Source organism: Phascolarctos cinereus, unplaced genomic scaffold, assembly GCF_003287225.1.
Source record: "Phascolarctos cinereus isolate Bilbo 61053 unplaced genomic scaffold, phaCin_HiC Scaffold_5;HRSCAF=322, whole genome shotgun sequence".
Lineage (NCBI taxonomy): Eukaryota > Metazoa > Chordata > Mammalia > Diprotodontia > Phascolarctidae > Phascolarctos > Phascolarctos cinereus.
The window spans coordinates 36,068,790-36,092,931 of NW_027555958.1; the positions used below are offsets into that span (position 1 = coordinate 36,068,790).

Consider the following 24,142-nt stretch of genomic DNA (forward strand, 5'->3'; position numbering starts at 1 on the left):
TTTGACCTTCCCATATGTTGTAGCTCATGAAGTGACCTGGCTGCATGTCCGTGTTCAGCTCCCCCTCTCAACTCTCAGTCCAGAGGATGTCTCACTATCTTTCTGTAGCCCTTGGAGGAGCTCATTTGAGTCATGATTTTATGTACAGGATCTAGGCCAGGTGGTAACATTGCTGTTTTTTTATTTGCTTTTTTTTTTCTTGAAGGCTAAAGAATGTGATTTCTTTTTGGTCAAGTTCCAGATAAAAACTAAATTTCTTAAGCTGAATACTTCAGAATACCATTTGCCACAGATACTGTATCATGAGATCCATTTTATGGCTGCTACTTCTGCTGTCTATAAAATGTGCTCATGGATAGGGTTTGGTCACATCAAGGTTAGCCAGCACATCTCATAAGTACAGATTTGCAATATTGCCACGCCATTAAACAGTCACTGGGCAACGCTCCTTTAGGCTGAGATGGTGAGGAAACCCTCTCTGTTCTTAAGTTTTTACATTCACCACTGTTTTGAACTTCAGCTGCAACAAAGATGAGTTGTATTAGTAGCACCACCCAAAATAAGAAACGGTGCCGGGTGAATTATCCTGCCTCAAGAACTGTGAAAAGCTGGTATTCCTCAAGCTGTGTTTTAAAGTCAGTAACATTAGAAACTTTTTTATTGATGGGCACCCTCAGAAGACGATTGGAATGAAATGCCTGGTCTCTTGATTCTGAATTGGAGTTCTTTAAGTGGCCATTGATCCTGGGAGGCCCCCAGTTTTTACTTACTATCATCTTAGTGGGAAGTGTCCCAAAAGGCTTAGTGCAGTTTAAAACTGCAGTGAGACTTTTGGGATAGCCGGTATTTAATGTATTTATTGCTCACCATGGTTCCAAGGCGTCTTAGATTCCTTTAAAGTGATACAGAACTTATAGAAGTGGGGAAAAAACAGAGTACCTATGCAAAAAGAGCTGGTTTAGGTGGTGTGCCCCCTTTCTTTGTATCCCCAGTGCTTAGTACAGTACACAGTAGGCATTTAATAAATGTTTTTAAACTATGGGCTGGCTGATGTAAAGTGTTCTGCATACTTCAAAGTTCTTTATAAATGCTAGCTATGGTTAGTGATGGGTGGTGGGTATTTTTTCTTTTGAAAACTGTTCATCTTTGATTATTGCTTGGCCAACGACTCACAGGTATCTGTGTCAGTTACCTATGTGCCTTGGATGTTTGGCTTCTGGCTTCCATGGGAAAAAGCTGTGGGGAAGAAGAACAGGGAAAGGGAGAAGGATTTCTGCTGAATAAGAAGAAGGAAATTCAGGAGAGATTTGGCCTGGTGAAGTCAGTCTGAGACTGTCTCAGGGAGGCGAATTTTGAGGGGAGTTGGCTGGAGAAAAGTCTTCAGAACTAGAAAATGGCTTCGATTCTACTGCTGGGTTGAAACAAGGTGATAAAAGACAAATAAAAGAATTGAGGGGGGTTCTGGAGGATCCGAGAGAATGAGGGAGGAGAACCTGAAGAAGCCGGGTTGTGCCTGAGCATGGGGCCCAGGCCTCCGGACCTTCGAGGGGATATTAGAGATGCCAGGTGTCTAGTAGGAGACGGGAACCCTGCACAGGCACGTAAGACAGTGTTTGCCAGCCACCTTGCAAGTCTCGTCAGAGAAAAACCTTATTCTCAGGTATTGAAGGAATTGGCAGGTGTGCTTGCTAAGCTTTTCCCGAAGTAGAGAGAGGAGAATGCATCCCCCCCGCCCCAAACCCCCAGCTCCCCTTTATTTGTAGAACTTGGAGTCTGTGGCTGTGGAAGGCTGCTTTTAATGTCAGACTTGTTGGAGATATTGATTAGTTTTACCATTTTTCATCTTTTTTTTTTAAGCTCTTTGTAATAAAGGATGATTCTCTGTTTAGGAAGAAGGAGAAATATATTGAGGCCTTCAACGTCCCTTCCAGTTCTAAATCTATGGTTCTTTGATTTTTACTAGTGAGGAAACTGAGGTCTAGACTGCTTCAGTTAGTAAGTCAGAACGCTGTATCTGAGCCTTTCTTTTCCTGCGCTGGATTTCCCCAGCCATTAGAGGAAATGAAGGTCTCCTCATCTTTCCAGTGAATATGCCTGCTCTGGTCCAAAGCTGGGCATCACTTGCCTGCATTGCTGCTTTGTATAGTTCAGTTAATGAACGAGCATTTATTAAATGCAGCTCTATGCCAGGCACCGTGTTAATCGGTGGGGACACATACAGATTTGAAAAGGAAATTGTCCCTGTGACAGTTAGGTGCATCTAAGTCAACACATCTGGGGGAGGAGGAGGGCCAAGCCAGGACTCCTGGGGGAAGTGGCCTCTGAGCTGAAAGGGGAAGGAGGCTGAGGCCTCTGGGAGGTGGAAGTAAGGCTGAGGGGGAGGGGCAGAGAGGAAGGTGACTTCAGTTTGGAAATGTTGGCCCAGACCAGCTCGTTCAGGCCTTTGAGGCATAGGCAGCAGGGGTTGTGTTTGTTTGATTCTGCAGGAAATGGGGAGCCACGGAAGCTTCTCAGTCAGGGGAGTGCTGCGGCCAGACCTGGGTTTTAAAAATGCCCTTGGCAGCCAGGGGGAGGATGGGTTGGAGAAGAGATCGTTGAGGCAAGGGTGCCAGGGAATGATGAGGGCCTGGCCTAGCGTGGGGCCAGTGTAAGTGGATGGAAGGGGCAGTTTGGGGAAGGCTGTGGAGGCAGAGAGTGGAGAAGACTACCCACCACGAGTCGTCTGCCTCCTCTTTGACAGTGTGACGGTCATGACTCTGCTCAGGTCGGCCTCACCCAGAAAGCTGCAGAGCCATGTGGGGCTCGCCAAGGCTAGCTATTCCTGTGGCTTTGTCCAGGGAGGCAGTGTGGCCTAGTGGCAATCTGCAGGGTTCACCTTAGCATACTTGAAGTGCCACCTACGTGGAAGACACTGCTGAAGCCTGAGCTGGTCAGTGGCCAAGCCCCTGAGTCTCTCTGGGCTTCAGAAGCTGAAGGATTCAGATCCTCTGGGCTATGGCTCCAGTCTCCTTTAGAGCCCTGGGCACGGTCTGCTGCTGGTCGTCATGTTGATTCATCTTCTAGTCATGTGGTACTTGAACCAGCTCCTTTTTTGCCATGTTGCTAAAATAAACTTTATGCTGTGAATCTGGCAGCTCTAATTTTGTTTCCTCCACGTTTTGCTTTCATCCTGCCTGCTGCTTCTTAGGTCCTATCTTAGTTTATCTTCCTTTATTTATTTCTGCTGATTGGAACAAATACTTCTACTTTGGCTGATATGCTCCTCTGTTGTGCTAAGGCAAAAAAAAAAATCATCTGCAGTAAGGATAAAGCTTTTTTTCCCTACTTGGCTATGAATTCTTACAAAGTTTCCTCCTACAAATCCAGTTTTATCAGGGAGAAAAGTGGACAAAATCTCAATCTTTGAGAAGTCAGCACTGGCTCTTATCTTCACCTTCACCAACTCAGAATTTATATCACAGTTGTTGTGTGTCCCCCATCTGTCCTAAGTTATTAGTAAAAGGGCAGAAGCAAAAGAGAAATCATAAATATAAAGCAAAACAAAACAAACCACCAACTAGCTTAGGTATAAAATAGAGATCTAAAGCTTGAGCATTAAGGTAGACCCAGAAACAAACGGTTAAGAACTTTGTTCCCCTTGGATTCCTCAGAGAATTTCTTTATCATTAATGCCTTTGATTACTGTTAAGTTAATTGGCTTCAGTAATAGAGACCTAAAATATGAAAGATTTTTAATATAGGTGAACCAACCTATGTACAATGCCAGTGGTTACCATGCTCCTTCAGGGCCTGGTAAGAGGATTTAAAGTATGAACAAGATGTGGAATAGATGCAAAACTTGAAAGAGATGTTCTTAGTGATGGTACTTGATGGAAAGTCAGTGATGATTTGTGTAACATTGAAGTGACTTGGAGACTCCCAGCATGGAAACAGATGTTGGTGAGATTTAGAAGAAGAAATCTTAGAGGAGAGTGACCACCAAGAGCAGCAGGTGTTTTTGTGATGTTGTTGGGGGGGCATTTTGTGGAAATAAACTTTAGATGATCTTTCTAGTCATATGAAAGTAGATTTCCCTTAAAAAAAAATTTGCCTTAACCCAGTCATTGATCCAAAGTGCTCACCACCCTCAGGACTTGCTACTAGTTAACTTTGCATCAATCCTTTAATAAGCTGACTGCTTTTCTAATTCGGAAGCTGAAACAGAAGACATGATCATGACTACTGCAGACAGCATGACCCAGTTTAGGATAGTCTCCTGTTCACCTGCCAAGGGTATGTAAAAGGAAGTAGGACCCAAGGGTATTGATGATTCTTAGCAGGCTGCCACCATTCTGTACATGAAACCAAACCTCAGGACTCAGTTTTGAACAGCCTGGAGATGTTTATGTCTTTGGAGTTGATAGAGTTTTACAGGAAGTACCTGGCCAATATGGAGTTGAGGCGATACTCACATCAGTCACATCCATTTCTGTGACGTGGGTTACCAAGTACTTTCTTCACACCCACCCTCTGAGGTTAGGAGAACAAGTATTGTCTCCATGTTACAGGAAAAGATTTGGAGAGCTCCGAGGTGCCTTATGGGAGCCCCCTCAGCTAGCTAGTGAGTGGTCCAGTGAGACATGACAAAAATCACCCCCTGGAAACTTTAGGTTGAAGAAACCCAACTGGGAATACTCACAGGACCTACAAATCACTTACTCCAAGGCTTGTCGTGTGTTGAGATAGTTGCCGTCTCTGGGAAATGACCCAATTTATAACTAGAGCCTCAGATGTTTTTAATGATTTGTTCAGATGATCCAGGTATACAGAAAAGTGAGAGAGCTGGTATCTTTGAGTTCGTTTGTTTTTGTCAGAAGAACCTAAGTGTTTTCCCAGTGAAGTGAGAGAATGAGAGCATGTTGTGGAGCTTTACTGCGTTTTTAGCATTGGTTTTGACTCAGTATGTGTTGTAAGTGGGTTTTTGCTGTTGTTTGTGTTTTGCTTTTTGGTGAGGCAATCAGCGTTAAGTGACTTGCCCAGGGTCACATAGCTAGTGTCAAGTGTCTGAGGCCAGATTTGAACTCAGGTCCTTCTGACTCCAAGGCCAGAGCTCTATCCACTGTGCCATCTAGCTGCCCTTCTACTTTAAATGTTTTATTAGAAAGCTGATTTTCTATAAAGTGCATGACTTACGAGCATTTTCTAAATTCTAAATTTCTAAATTTCAGCTTGAGGGATGCTGGTTTTTTTCCCTCCTCTGTAGGGACATATATCTTTGAAATTCAGGTGCTAAGCATTAAGAAGATAAGATTTATTTACACAAATTAAATTTCCATTCATCCTTTCAGGAACTAATCTTCCATAACAAGAGGTACCCTGTGTATCTTAGAAATCTAGGTGTTTCTGAAATAGCTAAGTCACTGAAGACAGACACTACATTTAAAGTGTTTTAATTCAGTTGAAGAAATGGATATAAACATCTTACAAAATGATGACATCTTGCAGATTATAACTTCTGAGAAATTTAGTACAACTCCTTGTTGTTACAGGCCCTCTTTTATTACTGTAAAGATGACAACTAGCTTGTAAAACTCCTGAGCAGAGAGCTATCTGTTAACTTTAAACATTAAGCAGATATTTTCTGTGCTTTGAAATTTAGCAGTTACATAACTGTGCCAAACTCAGCAAATAGTCAAGTGTCAGACAAGACTTTCTACTCCAGGGGAAGCACTTTCTAATATTTACATGAATTTAGGAGAGTTTTAAGCAGATTGAAAGGAAGTCTAAGTTGGTTGGCAGTTCATTTTCCCCATCATTGAAAGGGAAGAAATAAAGCTAATCTTTTTGAAACGTCTTCACATCAGCAAGCTGTGATCGTTCACAATAATTCTGCAGGTGGTGGCGGCAGTGATTCAGCCAAGGCTTGCTGACTGGAGTCGTCAGGAATAGGAAGCTGGGTCTCTACTGTGGGTGAAGCTGCGTTCTGAACTTCTGTGTTGTATTCCTCCTGGTCTTTGAGGAGAGCTTCTGGAGGAGGGGGCAGCTCGGGAGAGTCAGAGAGAGGAGGAATTGGCTGCCTGAACTCAGAGTCGAGACAGTCCAGAGGAGGTGGCCAATGAGAGAAGTCATTTTCAAGCGAGTTAGATGAGTCAGGCTTCTGATTTTCTGGCCCATCTAAATCAAGAAGAGGAGGAGCTGGAGTCAATTCCGTCTCCTCTGAAGAAGAAATAGCAGTGCCAACTGTCAGTCTGTCAGCGCTCTCGTCTGATGTCCCATTTGGTCCGTCTTTCATTTTCTCCGCGTCTGACTTAGGACATTCATCAAGATTTTCACTTGAATTAAACAATTTAACATCCAAATCATCTGCTAAGAGCATGCTTTTGTTTGGTTTCCAGATCTCAAGTGAAACAATTGATGAACGTTTTATGGATTTTCCATTTTCTCTGCTGTAGTCCATAGACATATCTGGAGTTTCTCCATCTGCAAAGGGAGACCGGCCAGCCCAGTTTTGGTCATTGAGGATTGGTTTTCTAACACATTTCCAGAGTACAATCATAAATATAGTGACTATCATAAAAGTTAGAATTGTGCCAATCAACAGAGCAGCTATTGAATTGGCAGTAGAGCTTTGAGGTTTTGTTTGGGGGGTATTGTTATTCTCTTCATAGTTGAATTCTGGAGTAACGACTGTGGTTGCTGATTGCCTAGTGGAGCTGGGGCCGGATGATGATGCTGGTGGTTTCTTGGAGGAGCTGTGGACTGCTGTTACAGGTGGTTGCCTGGTGGAGTTGGGGCCAGATGATGCTGATGGTTGCCTAGTAGAGTTGGGGACAGATGATCCTGGTGATTGACTGGAGGAGTTAGGGATGGGTGATTCTGGTGGTTGCCTGGTGGAATTGAAGACAAGTGATGCTGTTGGCTGACTGGAGGACTTGGGGACAGGTGTCACTGGTATTTGACCAGAAGACTTGGGGGTGGATGATAATGGTGGTTGTCCAGAGGAAGTGAGAGCAGTTGATGCTGGTAGTTGTCCAGAGGATCCAGGGACAGGTGAAATTGGTGGTTGCCCAGGGGTCTTGGAGGTGGGTGATGGTGGTGGTTGTTCTGAAGGAATGTTGATCGGTTGTAATGGTTGACTGAGAGGGTTCTCTGTTCCATTTCCAAAATTAGCTGATGTATCTGATATTGATGATTTAAAAGGAGTAGTCTGAGGTGAGACTGTTGAGTATGCGTGTGTCTCTGTTAGGATTCTGTTTGTCAAGTAGCCACAGAAGAGCATTAGGATGAAATGCTTGGGATCCATTTCAAAAGCCTAAACCATAAGAAGGCAATTTTTTCCCCCACTGTAAAAGAAAACAGAGGAACAATTAGTTATCATTGGGGGGGGGGGTGTCATAGCTAGCCTGGGTTTACTTTATCTCTACATTTAGAAGTGATGCAGTGAAATGTCACTAACGGACTGTATGCTGTTTATTGAGGACCATTGTACGGACGAACTCATTGTCAAGCTGCCCGAGTTCACTATGTGGTGGTGTACTTTTCAGTCACATGAAAGTGATTTACGAAGACAGAGGAGGTTTGCAATTCAAACCAGTGAAAGGAGTACTCAAACCGAAGAAAAGACAGATCCTCAAAGTGTTTGCAATACACCAAAAACTAATGCAGAGAACTTTTCCTCATTCAGGGACCAATTGTTCCTACTATGTTGGCATAAATTTCCCTGATTCTAAAGTAAAACAAGTAAACTCTCCACCCCTCATTTAATCCAGCTGCCCAGTTATTTTCCCTTATTTCACTGCCAAGTGTCTCATTGTGCGATGGCTGTCCCCACTTGCTATTCACTTAAAGCACTTGCAACATGGGGTTCACCTGCACTTGTACTCTTTGTACTCTGAAGCATCCAGTGATCATCCATCTCATCACTGAGTACAATGGCCTCTGCTTCCTCCAATCTGCAGCATTGTTGCTGGTGACCCGTCTCTCATGGCCTTGACTTGACTTTTATTTGATACTAATTTATACAGAAAACTTACTTAACAATCATTTTAGGCTTTCTGCTTACATTAAAGTGAATGTGCTCATTGTAATTTATCAAGGACATATTTCACCCTTAATTCTTAAGAAGTCAAGCATAGACAATTATGATTTCAAAGGCTGACTGTATTAAAATTGCCATGCTTTGTTTTAGAAATGCCTTAAAATAACCCTATCCACTGTCTCACCTAGTATCCTATTAGCAAGTATTCATTGAATACCCACTATATACCAGGCACTGTGGTAGGTAATGGGGATACAAAGACGGAAATGAAATTGTTACTAGTTTATGTTCTATATTAATGCCTCTAAAAATCCAAGTTAGCTTTGAGGGTCATAGAACCCTGCATTAGTGCTGGCAGGGATCTTGGAGATCATTTAGGCCAAGTCTTTAATTTCATAGTTGAGGAAACCGAGGCCTTGAGGGGTGAAGGATGATAGGGGTGGCCAAGCTGGATCTGAACCTTGGTCCTTGATTTTGCAATCCAGCCTTCTCCCAGGGCCCTGCTCCCGTTTGATGAATGTTGTTGATCAACTTGGGTAAGAATTCTAGAGGAGGCACCCATTATAGCCTTTGGCTTCAACAAAATGTTGAGTTATTCCTGCTATCCCTGTTAGTATGAATGATAAAAAGTTGGCTTCCTTGGAAAACATTCCTGACAATTCTTGAATCAACAGAAAATAGACACATGAAATTTTACAAGTGTATTCAGCCACAAGGTATTTGCCATTTTGTGGCTTTACTTAAAAATAAAGTTCAGTGTAATATTCTTTGTTCCAGTTAACTAAAAATTCATTAGAATGAACAACTTCTAAGGAACCTGTTCAAATGTATAAGATTCTGTTTTATGTTCACACCCTTTCTTGTCAACAGGAAAGGAGAAATAACCACAGCTTTTTTAAAAGCGTCGATTCCCCTGCTGTTTAAGTAGTATACCTGCTCTGCTCCAAAGCCCTGGACCGCTTCCTCACTCCCCCCGACACTGTCTGTTTTGCAGTGCTGGCATTGGTGAAACTCCTGGGGTGATAAGGGGCAAGACTTGAACCCCTGAGATCAGTGTGATTCTCCTTGTGACAAGCTGCTGAACCGTGAACACTGGGGTGGGGAACATACGTGTTGTAATGTGGTATCTCCTACCAGCCTTCAGCTGTTCTCATGGAAGACAGAAACACACACATTTAGAAAAGCGGCAAGAGAGTGCCATCCCCTTGGCTGCCCGTTACAGCTCTCCTGGTGACCCATTGGCTTTCTGAAAGGACCTCCAAAAAAGCAAAACCTGCACTTAACACCACCCCCCATGTCTAGTTCTCTCCCAGTCTCCAGAAGAAAATTTCAAATGTTTTCTCCATGTTTCACAATCATATTTAAGAAATACTACTTTTTTTTTTTTGGTTAGGCAGTGGGGTTAAGTGACTTTGCCCAGGGTCACACAGCTAGTAAGTGTTATATGTCTGAGGTCAGATTTGAACTCAGGTCCTCCTGAATCCAGGGCTGGTGCTCTCTTGACTGTGCCACCTAGCTGCCCCAAGAAATACTTCTTAATGTCTAAGCCAACTATCTCACGTAAATGCACATCACTGATCTGATACTGGACTTTCATCCTACTTAATAATAGTGTAATAATAGCTAATTTGACCATGTGCCAGGCACTGTGCTAGGCACTTTACAATTTTTTTTTAAATCACATTCAATCCTCATCATCATCCCCGTTTCATAGATAAGGAAACTGAGGCAAACAGAGGTTCAGTGACTTTCCCAAGGACACATATCTAATAAGTATCTGAAGCTACAGGGTGGTGAAGTTTCCAGGGAACCAGTGTATTCTTCATAACAGATTTATAGTCCCACCCTGCAAATCACCCTCCCCAGCCGCCGCCCCCCCCCAAAGAAGAAGAACAGCACACTAAATGATCAGTAACATATGGTCAAGATGCAGTAGCTATGAAATAAGATTAGGGATAAATGGAGAATAGTTACTCTAGTTATCTTGAACATCATAGGGTAAATAGAGGCAGCTGGTGGTACAGTGGATAGAACAGTAGAGTTGTGGAGTCACATCACGAGTTTTTATTCAGGCTGGCCATTCTGTAAAGCATAGATTTTATTTTAAGAAAACAAGGCAACTTTGTTTAGCATTTGCTTCCCATTACATCCAGGTAGCATCAAGCTCGAAATAATTTAAAAATAGAAAGAAAACATCCTTAAACATCGCCTAAATTCAGGAATGGCATTTTTGAAGAATCTGAGAATAGGGAAATCACTGTGGGTAAATACCACTTTTATGGTTGTGAATTAACATCTTAAAGGAGGAGGTACAAAAGAATCTTGAATAGTAAAATTTTAAAATCAGATTTGGACACATTAGGGGTTTCTAGCTTCATGTACAGTCTTCTGTTTGATTACATATATGGGAATGCTAATTTGATTTGGTGTTTAAGTTCAGAATTAAATTAATTTTTAAAAATTAAAAAAATTTCATGGAGAGACAACATAGGAGCCTTTATAGGGAGACATTATAGGAGTATTACCTTGTCCTTATGAAGTAAATTTACTTACTATCTGATAATTCCTACTATTTGTACATACAGTAAATTTATAGAGCATTTTCAGATTAAAAAAAAAACCAGGAATACTTTGTAGTATCCAATTCCCTCAGAGCAGGCATCTTTATTGCCTAAATTTTGATAATGTTTACTTATTCCAAAGTAATAAATCAACAGATGTTAACTGCGATAGGGTTTGTTGCAAACATTGTTTTGTTTAGTACTCTATGAGGCCAGGTTCTTTGTACCTTTTTTATGTGCAGATTGGGGAAATTCAGAATTTTATTATTTAATTTGATCATTTTAAGGCAGTAAACAGAACTGCGAGCAAAAGTCCACTCTGCCTAAATTTGTCTTTAGGAAGTGTGATCAGCATCCAGGGACTAGAGCAGTAAGCATCAGGTAACTATTTTGGTAACTGGTCTGCCTCTAAATAGTCATGTAAAGACACAGAGCCATGAGCCAATTTAAAGAGTGCTCCATCCTTTCGCCTCAATTTATAGATGAAGAAATTTGCCCCAGATTGTCCAGTGTTATCTCAGGTTCCTTCCAGTTCTGAAACACCATGATTCTGTGAGGTTTTGGGGGGAGGCAGCCAAGGAACTGAAAGCCCTCACTCCTGGTGACTACATTTGCCCTTTCTCTTCTTCAGTTATATTTGTACATAATTGCCACAGCTCAAGCTACAAAATTCAGTTTTGGCGAGAAAAGACAATGATGAATAATTCATTGATAATTTGGTAGTTAGATTTTTTTTTTGGAAGTCTTTTAAAAATGAAATGAAAAGAACATGAATGTTCTCATTTCCTGGTTGTGGACTTTGGTAATTTTTAAATAACAGTAGTCAGTGACAATTTTAAGATTCTGAAATATCTCAAACCAAAAGTTCAACTTTTCAGGAAAATAAAATGTCAGATTCCTCATGTTGTGGGTCTATTTTCAGTGCATATGATCATATTGCTGCTATCCTCAGTTTTCTGGTTTATTCAGGTTTCTCTGCACTTGGAAATTTTTATGATTTTAAACATGGAACAATTCATTAATAAATTGCAGGTGAATGCCTTTTGCCACTCAAGTAAAGCCTTACTAAGAAAGTTCCTTAGAATTATGGATATTTTGGACTTCAGCTAAAAGTGCTCCTGCTAGCAGAGTTCAATAGCTGATTTTGTTTGTTTCCATTTTGATGTACACGATAAGAAACAGATTGAAAGCCTCATCAGCCTATCTGTGTAGTTAATAAAAGCAATTTGGCCATCCTCCAGGCCAATGAAGAATATCAATTATTAATTTTAATAGGAAACCAGCATAAAACAAAGAGAAACCCAAAGATAAATGCCCACAAGAAAATTGCTCCTTACCTCCGCCGTACCTTTCTTGTCAGCGAGGGATGGCCATATCGATGGTTTGACAAAGAAAACAGAAGTTGTTGCTGAACCCACTTGAAGATGGAGGCTGTGGAGAGGTTTGAGGAGGAGGAGGAGGAAGTGAAGCAACTATTGCTCCGGGCCGTGTAGAGAGTAACAGAAAGAATGATTCACCCGATGCACATCGAACTCAGCACCCACTCACAGGTGCTCCCGAAATATTGTGAGCCCTGGGCATCCGCTGACAAATAGACAGTTAGACCTCGGGGAATTGACATGCCTGCTTCAGGGGCCATGCAGAGCTAGCCCTGAGGAAAAAGGAGACTTCTGTCTCTGTGACTGTGTCTACATTTCCTCTGGACGTCTCTGAGATCATCAGGTGAAATTGTTTTCTTAATGATGTGACTAATGTTCATTTAAAAATGAATTTTAAAAAATCTACCAGTTAAGCTGACCGTCAGAAGACTAGTGATATCTGGTACTATCAGAAAATAGAAGACATCAAGTTGTTACCAAAATATGTCTCCCTGTCAAGTGTGGCAGTTACCAAGAACTAGTGGAGATTATGTCAGTAAAGTGGCTGCTGGAGCACCATCAACATTCATGACAAATGATTAACTGTAAATGCCCTTGCTGGTGGAGGCAGTCCCTTTTAATGAAGAATATTTGATCTACAGAAGGAATATAAAGATAGCACCTTTTACTTAAACTTGCAATCAGAAATTGTCCTGATTCCTTTATTTCAGCCGATCATAATGCTTAGGTGTCATTACTTAAGAAGTGGTGGTATGGTGCAGGGTGCCCAGAGGACCTGGGTTCTAATCTTGGCTCTTCCGCTTAGGACCTGTGTAAGTGTGGCAAGTCACGTCACACTGGGCCTCAAACTAGGCCTGTAAGATAAGGAAGTTGTACTAGATAGCCGATATGGTCACTTCCAGCTCTTAAGGTGTGGTCTAGAACTTCTAGGGCAGGAATCCTTAAGCCAAAGCTTGCTTAATTTGTCTTCTTAAAAATATTTTGATAATGATATTTCAGTGTTATTGGTTTCCTTTATAGTTTTATGTATTTAAAACACGTGATTCTGAAAAAGAGTCCATAGATATCATTAGATTACCCAAGGACACACAACAAAGATTAAGAATCCCAGCTTTAGAATGTTTGAGATGAGTGAAAAAAATATAACTTTGAGATTTTGGTAATTCAGATACCAATTTTTTCCTGATTTGTTACTTTATAATTTAGCTTGTCTGAAGTTAAAAATCCATCCAGCAGAAGTAAAATGGTCATTTACAAATTCCATTTCTGTAGTGCTTTCCCTCACAAAAAATCAGTGAGGTTGATAACAAAAGTGTAATTTGTTTCCCATTTTACAAACGAGGAAACTGAGTCTCAGAATTAAGTGAGTTGTCATTAAATAGTAAGTATTGAAACCCATGACTGTCCTCACTCAACTCTACCACCATTTTTTTTCACTATATAGTATCTCCTTTTTCTTGAGTAGGTAATTTTTGTTAAATTAGGTACACCTATCTAGCATTGTCATTTGCTTAAGTGCATATTTATTCTTCCTTTTTTTAAATTTTTTTTTTAAGATGGGACTGAGGGGAATGACATTTGACTTAATGGAGAAATAAGACCAGGAGTGTAATTGGTAAAAATGTAAAATCTGCACCTGGATGGCTCTTGTCACAAAGCCCCAGCTTAATGGCTTCATATGGGGATGAGAGTTTGACGAGTGTGTGCTCAGTGAAAAGGGACACCTGTGGCAAAGCAGCTTCAACAACGTGGTGCCAGCCACATGTGGCTGGCTCGTGTCACTTTTGATTTGTCCCTTCACCAAATCATCCAGTAATGTTTAAGGGAGGATTGTCCGGGATGGGGATCTTGTGCTTTCCAATGCCTTTTGGGGGGGACTTTTTTCCTTGCTGTCTCTTTCTTTCTGAGGGCATCGTCAGATATTGTTTGGGCCGTTTGGGGAAGTCGTTGTGATGCCCTTAATGTCATTCAGAATTTCTAAAATAATCAGCTCATGAAGGAAGGCCATGCAGAAGTCCTTTTATATTTGCCTCTGGCCTTTGGGTGCTTCTAGAACTAACATATTACTGGCCTTTGGTCCTTTTCTTTAAAAAAAAAAAGCAAAACAAAATTTTATCATTAGCTTTTTTTTTTTACAGCAGTCCTATCCTACAGTGCTCTCATACTCTGCCCAGTTCCTCACCCCCAGCCTTCTCTGGTGACTGAAAATGAAAAAAAATCAGCAAAACCACGGGCCACATCAGTCCTTCAGACAGCACAGGCAGCATTCGATGTCTCTAGCCCCCCGCTTCTCCAGGGAAAGGAGAGAGCTTCATTTCCTCCTCTGTTCTGGAGGCAAGCCCAGTCATCAGAGTTACACAGTGTTCGGTTTCACTGTCCTGGATTTCTAATGGATCTTGCCTGGACTTTTGCTGTAAGGTTCTGTCAACAGACACAGGAGCCTACTATATATGCAAAGCCCCATGGGAAAGCTCTTGGTACCCAAAGATAAAAGGAATTTATAATTTAATAGGAGTAGATAAAAGTGCTTAGAGAGGTTGAAAGTACTAATAACAATCCAAAGAAGTAGGTAGAGATAGCAAGGGAGATTTCCTGGAGGCGCAGTGGATAGAGCACCAGCCCTGAAGTCAGGAGGACCTGAGTTCAAATCCAGACTCAGACCAAACACTTGACACTTAGTAGCTGTGTGACTCTGGGTAAGTCACTTAACCCCAATTGCCTTAAAAGAGAGAGAGAGAGAGAGAGAGAGAGAGATTGATTCCCTGGAGGGCATTGAACCAGGCAGCATTGGGCAAGGAAGGCCCTAGAGGCCTAGTGATTGTTAGGAGGCCGAGGCAGGGTGGAAAGCTGCTAGACTGAGCGTGTAGTAGAGTAAGTGAAGGAGAATGATGTAGAATAAAGGCAGTTGGGAGGCGACGGAGGGGCTCGAGTGGCAGGCTAAGGAGCTTGGCACTGGAGAAATTGGGAACTCTTAGCCGCAGAGTGATGGGATCAGATCAGCCTGGCACTGGTGTGTTGGGGAGGGAAGGAGGAAGCTGGTTGGGGAGTCCCTGTGGTCTCAGAGCCAAGGACTCCGAGTGTGAAAGGCTGGTTTTCCCCCCTACACAAAACAGGACAGATTCGGGAGGTCAGACGTGGTCAGTTTTTTATTTTGTGCAGGTTTAGTTGGAGGACCTGGCAAGATCCTCAGGCTGCAGCTGGACATAGGGGTCTGATGCTTATGTTGAAAATGGGCGTGTTGATTTGGAAGTCCTGGGCAGAAGGATTGTAGTTTGCGCTGTGGGATGGGTCATCGTGTATAAAGGAGGGGAGGGGAAGGAGGGGAATCAGTTTATCATTCAGCATGCATTTATTAAGTGCTCACTGTGTTCCAAGCACACTGTGCAGGCCTGTAGAAATACAAAAAGGTGAAAGAGTCCTTGGCCTCGAGAAGCTCGACTCTTTCAGGGGAAAGAGTGGAACGGAAAATAATGAGAAGGAAGCATCTGACTCCGCAGAGAGAGCCAGGATGATGGCAGCTTGGCCATCCCATCACCATCAGTGACCTGGGAAAGACTAGCTTGAGTTGGAGGCTGGAGGAATGAGCTGGAGGGGAGCAGACAGCAAGGAGGTTGGCATGGGGAGTGTAGACAGTGTTTTCAAGGAGCAAGTGTACGTGGTCACAAGGTTACTGTCGTCCGCTTTTATGCAGCACAGAGTGAAAGATTGACTCCAGTATTTATCATGTAAAATAGCATTTTAATAAGCTTTCTGAATTCTTGCACATAATGGAAAGATCAACACGTCACTGACAACAAGCTTTGTGGCCGTGGAAGGCATTGCTGCGTCAGACCATAGACCTTTAGGTGAGTTAGAATTGTGATGGCTGCTGTTACCAGGTAGAGCAGCAGGCAGCTGGTTATGAGGCTAGAACTAAACTAGGCACGTGTCAGTTATTTTGACCAGATCCAGATGGAGTTTCTACCAAGTGCTCTTGCTGAACATGGTGAATGTTTGTTTCCCTCAGTCTGTCTCCTGCTAGCCCTTCCTTCGTTTCTCTACATTCCACGTTCTTTGCTGCCTTATTTTTAAAACCTTCCAGCATCTTTGGTTACTTAATATCTCGAGTGCCTTCTTGATCTGTGTCCTGTGAAGCCTGTGAAATCTTTAGCATCATAATAAAAGTGTGTAGCTCTTAGGATTTGACTGAATGGGATCATAGGCCCTACATGTAGTCCAAACATTCTCACCCTATAGATCAGAAAATTGAGGCCCCTAATAAAGGGCAAGTGACGTGGCCAGGGCTACACAGTCGTAGAAGAGTCAGGATTAGAACCCGATCTGCTGACTGGTCCCCTAGGCAGGCATACTTTTCCCTTTCATCCTTCCTGACTGACCTTTGGTTTCCAGGTTTGCCATGTCACATTCTAGGCTACCAGCAGTAAAAATACCAGCTTCCTCTATTTCTGCTGGAAGCCTTCACAGCCTCACTTTATTGATCCCTCTCATTTACCCCTTTCTCAGTGGGTGAGTTTCTCTGTTGCTCCGCTGTCTTTTCTTTCCCTTGGAAGGGAGAGGGTGCCGGTGGCCTGCAGCATCAGCCGGGGCCCCGTGAGCTGTTCTGCTCTTTTCCCAGTGTTCGATTCCACTGGCCACAGGCCGCTGCTTGCCAGAAAGTCCCCGTTGCTTCTTGTCTGTCGCTTACAGACTTGTTTGGATCGCTTGAGTGAAGACACTCGGTTTGCCAGAATCACAGTGGACAGAAATAGGAGGGTGCAGATGAGAAAGAGCACCGCAATGATGATCAGGCACACCAGCATGGCCATTTTGTTGTTGCTGTCTTCACAAATGTCCCTTTTAAAGACGTCGTCCGGGCTCTTGCTGGTGCGCTCGAAGCTCTGTGTTGTGGGAGTGCTGCTGTCCCTAGGAGGAGAAGGTGTGTTGAGGGCGTGTCCAAATGGAGGAGCTAAGGACCAGGGGTGAGGTCGTGGTGTCCTCACCTGGGGTGTGCTGGGAGCATTTGCCACCTCTGTTTCTGGAGTCTCGGGGTTGATGGGGCGTCCATCCCCGTTTGTGTTTGTGTTATTCTGAAGGCTGGGGTCCCAGTCGGTACTGTTGATAACCCAGGGGGACGTGGCGTTTGCTTTCGCTTGAGGAAGCCAGGAAAAGATGGTGGTTGCCAGAAGAGCAGCATGCAGGTAACATCCTGTGGGTTCCATGGCCAAGCTCACCTGGTAATCAGTCTGTTGGGTTATAAATACAGTTAATTAAGTGATCAAGGAATAGAACTAAGGTGTTAGTTTGCAATAGTTTTAGTCTAAATAAGGAGAAGCTGTGATGTTACAAGTAGAACATAAGTATTTGTTTTTGTAGCACATGCATGTTTAAGGTTTCCCTGACCTAGTTGAATGAACTCCAGTTTAACTGAATTACACACCCTTGATGCTTGGGCTGCTGGATTAGGGAACCTTTAAGTGTCTCAGTTATGCTTCTAAATGCAGGAAGATGGAGGAAGAAAGCATTACAAAGAGTATTAATCATTTTTAAATGTTGTGCACAAGGGAGCTCTGTGGTCATTTCTTCCTTTCAGGCAGGCCAGACTTCAGCTTTGAGTCATTTGCTTCTGCTTTTACTTTTTTTAATTCCTTTTTTTTTTTCCTATGGTTAAGGATCCTTTGCAAAAACTTCCCCACCCTCTAAGCAAAATGTATGACTGTCTTTATTGTAAAAGGAGAAGTCGAACTAGGAGACATTTTGCCTTGGGATAGAAGAGAAAAACAACTAGGCAATTAATTTGAATAAAAACCAGAATTCTTTTAATTAGTCATTATGATCATTCATTTCAGTGGAACACAGTGAACCAAATTTATTTCTTGAAGACCATCTAACTTGGCTGTGGAGAAGTCATTTCCATCCCTGCCCCCACACCCACACCCACCCCCATCTCCAGCACACATCCTTCTCACTCCTTGCTTCTGCTTTCCCCTGCTTTATGAGGGCCGGGCCATTTTGTTAGATTGAAAATCACAACAGTACAGAGGAAAAAGAAGCAGGACTCATCCTGGCTCATTGAAAATGTGCAGCTTGTTTCAGGGCATAAGCAGAATCTCAGAGGAAAGGAGTTTGTTTGCCTTTGAGAAAGACAAGTTGAACAATCATGACTTTTTTTTTTAACAGTTACTTAGCTTTATGTTTTATGGTTGGGTTTTCTTGGGAAGGAGAGGCAAACAGACTTGATTGCCTTCTTAGATTAATAAGCCACATTGCTTCTAGTAAGAGCCCAGCACAGATTTTCAATGAAAAGCGTGTCTTGTTCAAGAAAACACATATTTTGTTAGGTGTGTTATTTGTGTACCGTTTTGCACAGAGCTGTACTCTGAAAAAAACTAATAGGATTATATTGTTGAATCCCACACAAGAGACAGAATACCCAACTCAAATTTGACCTTTAGAATTTTCTGTTTAACTGAGACAAAAGGGCGTGGTGGAAATCTTATAAGATGTGTTAAGATTTAGCTGAATTTTGGGATTGTGAGTTCATATAGGCTTTTTATTTTATTATTGATTTTTTTTTTCAAGTTTAGATGTTAAGGCAGAGTCTTTAGGAGACGTGTTACCTTTTTGTAATTAACCGTATAGAAGAGTTAGAAATTAGCTATCCAAAATCTTACATGTAAAATTATTTTCAAGCACTTAGTGGTGAGTCAGTTGCAAAAAGAAAGACCTTTAAGTTCAGTCAAAGACTTTCCATTGGGAGTGCTCATCTGCATTAGGTGTTTTGAACTTATGAAATGTGTTTACTCATGACCACTTTATAGTTCGTTAACTGTGCCCTGTCCCCAAGCACACATCTTTGCACATTGCCAAATGATGACAGTGGTCACCACTGGACACACAATGGGCCCCACTGTTCATTGTCTCTGGCCAGATGGTCCACCACCCCGAAGTAAACAAACCGGCCTCACCAAGTGAGGGCTTCACATAGACCCTGATCGAGATGAAGGACTCTTGGGAGCTCCTCACTTGTCTCTCTCTCTCTCATGGCAAGATTATGTTTTAGAAATAGCTGTGGGTGAGTTCAGGGTAAAATCTAGCATGCCCGGCCACAAGAAGTTACTTTTCTAATACTGTTTAATCAAAATGTTAGTAACTTTTGGACTCCATTTTTCATGGGAAATTTGGCAATCCTAGGCAAAACCTCCAACCTGTTTGAAGAAGACATTTCATCTCTTCAGTGGTTAATAGCCTTATTTTATTAGTGAGAGTCTTTGCTAGGGAAGTGCCCTTGGCAGCTCTTCCTGGAGCACCAGCCCTGCTGAGCATAAGAAAAGGTCTTTGTGACATACCTTCCAGGAGCTCCTCAGAATCTGATAGTAAAGGAAGCGTTTTAGCCCCTGCTTCTCTGGCTCTTCTGGAAACACGCTGACAAAAACCTGAGCTCACAGGAGATGGAGAGTGTGAAAACTGAAATAAATCTGCAGCAAGGAGGGCGGCAGGCTGCGAGCTCTCCACTTTGAAAACGAAAACCACAGATGACACATTTCCTTTCAGCTGCAGCTCAAGCACATGTCAGAGGAGGGAAAAAACCCTCCATCGCATCCAATTTGCCTCAGGCCTGACAGGAAGCTTTGTGAACAAATCCCCGCCTTCAGGGCGGGGCAGGGAAGGTTTTCCATTGACCCGTCCTCACCTCGAACTCTCTGGACCTGCCTCCCAAGGCATCCAGCCCGTGCACTTAGGAGATAGCATCCTCCGTCAGAGAGTAGAAAGAGCCTCAGCAACAGGCACATTGGCAGGGTCTAGACTGCCTCACCTGATCCCTGACCCTAGTGCCGCTGGCAATAAGGGTCTTTCTGCCTATCATAGAAAACTGAGCTGTGCCTTTGAGTAATTGTGAGCTTTATGATAATGCAGGCTGGGACACAGTGTGTGGTGAGAACACTAAAAAGGATGATGTCACTTCTAAGCCTTTCAGACTGTGGTGGGGGAACCCTGGCTAGAAAAGTGATCTGGGGTTCCTTTAAGTGAGCCAGTAGCATCAGATGCTCCCCAGCAAGCTTTCCTGTGCCTCTTCCAAGCTGCGCTGCCACAAGAAAATGGCTGAGCTTTGAGCTTGTCCAGGAGAGGATGCCAAGAGAATGGCTAACGTCAGTAACCTTCGCTGTCTAGACATGGGTAGAGCCCTCATGGGTAAAGGAGTGAGTGCGTGGGTTTCCGAAAAGGCCGTCCCCAAAATCTAACCTATTGTTGTACTAGAAATCATCGAATAGAGATAATACCCTGAAAAGTGATTGAAAGTATTCTTCTTTAGAAGGGCATAGACTTATCACTTCTGTGCTTTCACCAGCAAAATGGAATGATTTATTAGGCTGACCTCTGAAGTCCCTTCAGACTCTAAATCTATGAACCGTAACCCTCTTTGTGGATGACTACCAGCATCAATCCGTTGACAGGCGCTTACTAATCACCTGCTACCTGGCAGGCACTGTGCTCAGCACTAGAAATACCTGTGCAGAGAACCAAACAGTCCTTGCTGAAACGGACAGCAAGGCCATCCGGACTGCATAAATATAGTGAATAAATAAAACCTGACACAGACCAGTTCAATACGAGGGAGGCCACTGGCAGCTGTAGGGATGGTTCTGTAGATGCATCTTCAAAGGAAGGCGTGTCCCCTGTTCTGTGGCAATAAGGAGGCAGGGCATGCCGCGTCTGCGGGAGATCCAGTGCAAAGGCATGAGGCACACAGTGAAGGCCAGATTGGATGGATCATACATTATGAAAGGTGGAGTAGTGTACAGGGAGGCAGGGAAGCTGGCTTGGAGCCTGCTTGTGAAGGGCTAAATAGAAGAGTTCCTATTTTATCCTGAGGTGATAGGGTGCCCCTGGAATGGATTGAGTCAACTGGAATCCCACTTACCCAGCCGTCTAATGGCCATTTCTGTTCAGGGGGCCTCAGACCTAGAAGTCCTGCTTGATGCTCCCCTCTCCCTCCCTGCTCGTGTTCCTCGCCAGATCTCCCCCTTCCCTTTCATCCTTCCTTCTACTGTCTCAGTGCTAGGCCCCTGCATTTCATTCTCAGACGACTCAGATGGTTCCCTTCCCAGTTCCTCACTACTCCAGACTGCCTTCTTTCCTCCCTGTAATTACTCACTGGTGGAACTTCCCAGTTCCTTGGTTGTTTCAGCTCCTGTGATTGATTCCTCCAGCTCCTCTCCCCCTCCCCCAACTATTCTAGGGACATGTTTATCACTTCATCTCTCCCTGTGACTCACTCCTGCTATAAACCTAGACTTCATTCTCCCTGTGACCTTCAGACCTTTCCCACTCAGAACCCTCCTAAGCCATCACTGTCGTTTTGGCTGCATTCTTTTCCCTTCCTAACTTTAATCCGTTGGTTAACCGTTTCAGCTGTACACTCTCCTCTCCCCTCAATTCTCTTGTCCCCTTAACTGCTCACTTTAGCCTTGCCAAGTTCAGCTCTGGATCACTTGCACTGTCTTACCTCTAGCACTTCTGCTCACATGCTCCTGAATAGAGCTGGAGGATGTAAGAGGTGCTGGTGACATAGTGGCTGGAGTGCGGGGTGTGATTCAGGAAGTCCAGAGTTCAAATCAAGCCTCAGACACTTATTAGCTGGGTGACCCTGGGCAAGTCAACTTAGCCTCTGCCTCAGTTTCCTCAGCTCCAAAATGAGGATAACCATAGCACCTACTTCCCACAGTTATTCTGAGGATCAAGTGAGATAATCGTAAAGCTCTTAGTTCCATGTCTAAAACGTCATAAAAATGTTAGCGGCGACAGTGATGTTGTCACAACACTCTGCTGAGTGTGCTATACGTTAATATTATCAGATCTCAGCTGGGCACTCACTGCAGCCTGGTAATCCTTGCACTACTCTCAGACTGATTCTCTAACCCATCAGCCCAGTGGTTGTGCTAAGCCCTCTTCCTGCATCATTTCAGTCTTATATTTCACACACACACACACACACACACACACACACAATAGTAAATTGAGATCAGTTGTCAAAATGGCACCCTTCTCCCCTTCTCATTTCAAATTCCCCTGCTGTCATCCCCAAATATTGCTTCCTTTGCTGCAGTCTCTGATAAAGAGGTAGCTCTTCACTTACCCAGGCTAACGCCTCTCCATGTGCCCTTGATCTCATCTCTTCCTGCGAATTGTCCCCATTAGTAACTCCCCCTCCTCCCTAATCTTTCTACCCCCTTATCGATTGGTTCTTTTTTTGTGACCAACCAACATGTGCAACTCTCACCCATGCTTACAAAGCCCTCCCCCTTGGCTTTCATCTTTATATATAAGAATATGAATATCTATCTATCTATCTCTCTCTCTCTCTCTGTCTAGAGCCTTGACCTCTTGTCTTTGGCCTTTGGCCCTGTAGCTCAGTCCTTCCTGAGTTCACTCCTCCCACAGGTTTTCTTGTCCACGCTCTCTCTTTTTTCCCTCTAGGCTGCTGATTACTCTCCCCTCCTCCTTTGCTAGACCACCATTCGTCCCGTGTTTCCTCTTTGTTTTCTTTGATCATTTGCTGTTCTTGCCCCATGCCATCTCTGTCACGGAGATTGCCAGACCTGTGTATCTCACTCGGGCCTCTCCCCTGAGCTCTAGTCCAAGGTCATCAGCTTTCGTTCGGGCGCCGCCGACTGAGAGTGTCCAAACAGAGCTCGTTATGTTGACTCCCAGACCCTTTCCTCTTTTGTTCAGAATCCCTCCGTCCCCCGTTGTCCAGACCTGTAGCTTCTCCCTTTCTCCATGTGTCACTTTTATCTCTGCAGCACCTTTCACACACCCCTCCTTTTCCCCCACCCCCTAGTTCCAACCCTCAGCACCTTGTGCTGGTCCTTTCTTGGCCTCCCTGCCCCGAGTCCCTCTGGTTATTGTTGGAGGTCTCACCCTGTTTCACATAGGTATTCCTACTGAATCTCCCAGTAGTGCTCTCGTGTAGGTGGGCCATGTGGCAGTAGCAGACTGTGAAGGTTGGAGTTGTCTCCCTCTCATGGGCCCACCTGGGTGCCCCCATCTTTGCCCAGGACCTTCCCTATTCCTTTATACCATGAGCTCCTTTTAAGACCCTCTAGAAACTGGCCCCATCCCCCTTTTCCAGGTCGGCTGCTCGCTCTGCCACCACATCATTCACGTATTGTTCCCTAAAACTACTCACGCTTTCTTGCTTAGCATGCTTTACCTCGAATGCTCCTGGAATGCTCTTTCTCCTCCCCCGTCCAGACTCTCGTCTCCATGACTCATCTGTCGATCAGTAGCGCCGCGTAAGCTCCTCAAAGGAAGAGACGGAGGCTGACGGTACTACTTCCTAGCCCTGGTAGCTTACAGCACATAGTAGGTGTTTCTCATCTAGTGGCCACAATCGATTACTGATTTGTGGCAGAGATTTCTGATGACCCTGGTCGCCCTTTGTTCTTTACTTTTTACCTCTGTTACTCTTGTGAGGTACACACCGCTCCCCTTTTTCATCATTCCCGAGTGTCACTGAACATTGATACTGTCAAAGGTCCTAGGAGCGGTGAAAGCCTCAGATCTGTGTCCTGAGTTTGCATAATTGAGCTGCAGTGTCGCTTTCTATGATTGCCTCTCTCCCCGCCTGTTAAAGAGGGCACGAGAATGAGGGTTAGCAGTACTTGTCTGCATGTGAACTTGGGTTGCCATTGGCTTACCAGCTTCTCTTTGTCATCTCGGTTAGGTTCAAGACTGGTCAGATCAACGGGGATTTGCTGATATACCATGTCTTACTAACTTTAAAGCCATATTATGCGAAGCCATACGAGATTGTCATGGACCTCACCCACGCCGGGCCTAGCAATCGCTTTAAGACAGACTTCCTCTCCAAGTGGTTTGTTGTTTTCCCGGGCTTTGCTTATGAGAACGTCTCTTCGGTCTACATCTACAACTGTAATTCTTGGGTTAGGGAGTACACCAAGTACCACGAGAGGCTGCTCACTGGACTCAAGGGCAGCAAAAGACTCTTTTTCATAGACTCTCCCGCGAAACTGGCCGAGCACATCGATTACGATCAGCAGAAGCTGCCAGCCGCCACCTTGGCTCTCGACGAGGACCTCAAGGTGTACAACAGCGCTCTCAAGCTGGCTCACAAGGACACCAAGGTGACCCTCAAAGTAAGTTCTCCTTTATGTGGCCCATTGCCCTCATTAAGGGGGCCACAA

General features: G+C 43.8%; 3 protein-coding genes across 18 annotated transcripts in view; 1 reads left to right on the forward strand and 2 right to left on the reverse strand.

Annotated features, from left to right (window-relative positions):
• The window catches only part of NF1 (neurofibromin 1), a 248,319-nt gene that overhangs the window by 177,627 nt on the left and 46,550 nt on the right, over positions 1-24,142 (forward strand). For all 12 annotated transcript variants that reach the window (XM_078154810.1, XM_078154813.1, XM_078154812.1 and 9 more), the window contains one exon: positions 23,662-24,094. In XM_078154810.1, coding sequence (XP_078010936.1) covers positions 23,662-24,094 — 433 coding nt within the window. The remainder of the gene's footprint in view (positions 1-23,661; positions 24,095-24,142) is intronic.
• Positions 5,414-12,297, reverse strand: EVI2B (ecotropic viral integration site 2B). 5 transcript variants are annotated; one of them, XM_078154809.1, is made up of 3 exons: positions 11,927-12,215; positions 9,992-10,099; positions 5,414-7,322 (listed from the first exon to the last, which is right to left on the reverse strand). In XM_078154809.1, the coding sequence occupies exon 3, from the start codon at positions 7,280-7,282 to the stop codon at positions 5,858-5,860; it is 1,425 nt and encodes a 474-aa protein (XP_078010935.1). In that variant the 5' UTR covers positions 7,283-7,322; positions 9,992-10,099; positions 11,927-12,215; the 3' UTR covers positions 5,414-5,857. The 5 variants fall into 5 exon arrangements, 4 of the variants coding, with proteins under 4 accessions (XP_078010935.1, XP_020818899.1, XP_020818901.1 ...); XM_020963240.2 differs by having other exon boundaries at positions 11,916-12,215; XR_013486825.1 differs by lacking the exon at positions 5,414-7,322 and adding an exon at positions 7,329-9,161 and having other exon boundaries at positions 11,916-12,297.
• Positions 15,675-19,521, reverse strand: EVI2A (ecotropic viral integration site 2A). The gene is made up of 2 exons (XM_020963244.2): positions 19,283-19,521; positions 15,675-17,179 (listed from the first exon to the last, which is right to left on the reverse strand). Exon 2 carries the CDS (start codon positions 17,153-17,155, stop codon positions 16,457-16,459), a length of 699 nt encoding a protein of 232 aa, XP_020818903.1. The 5' UTR covers positions 17,156-17,179; positions 19,283-19,521; the 3' UTR covers positions 15,675-16,456.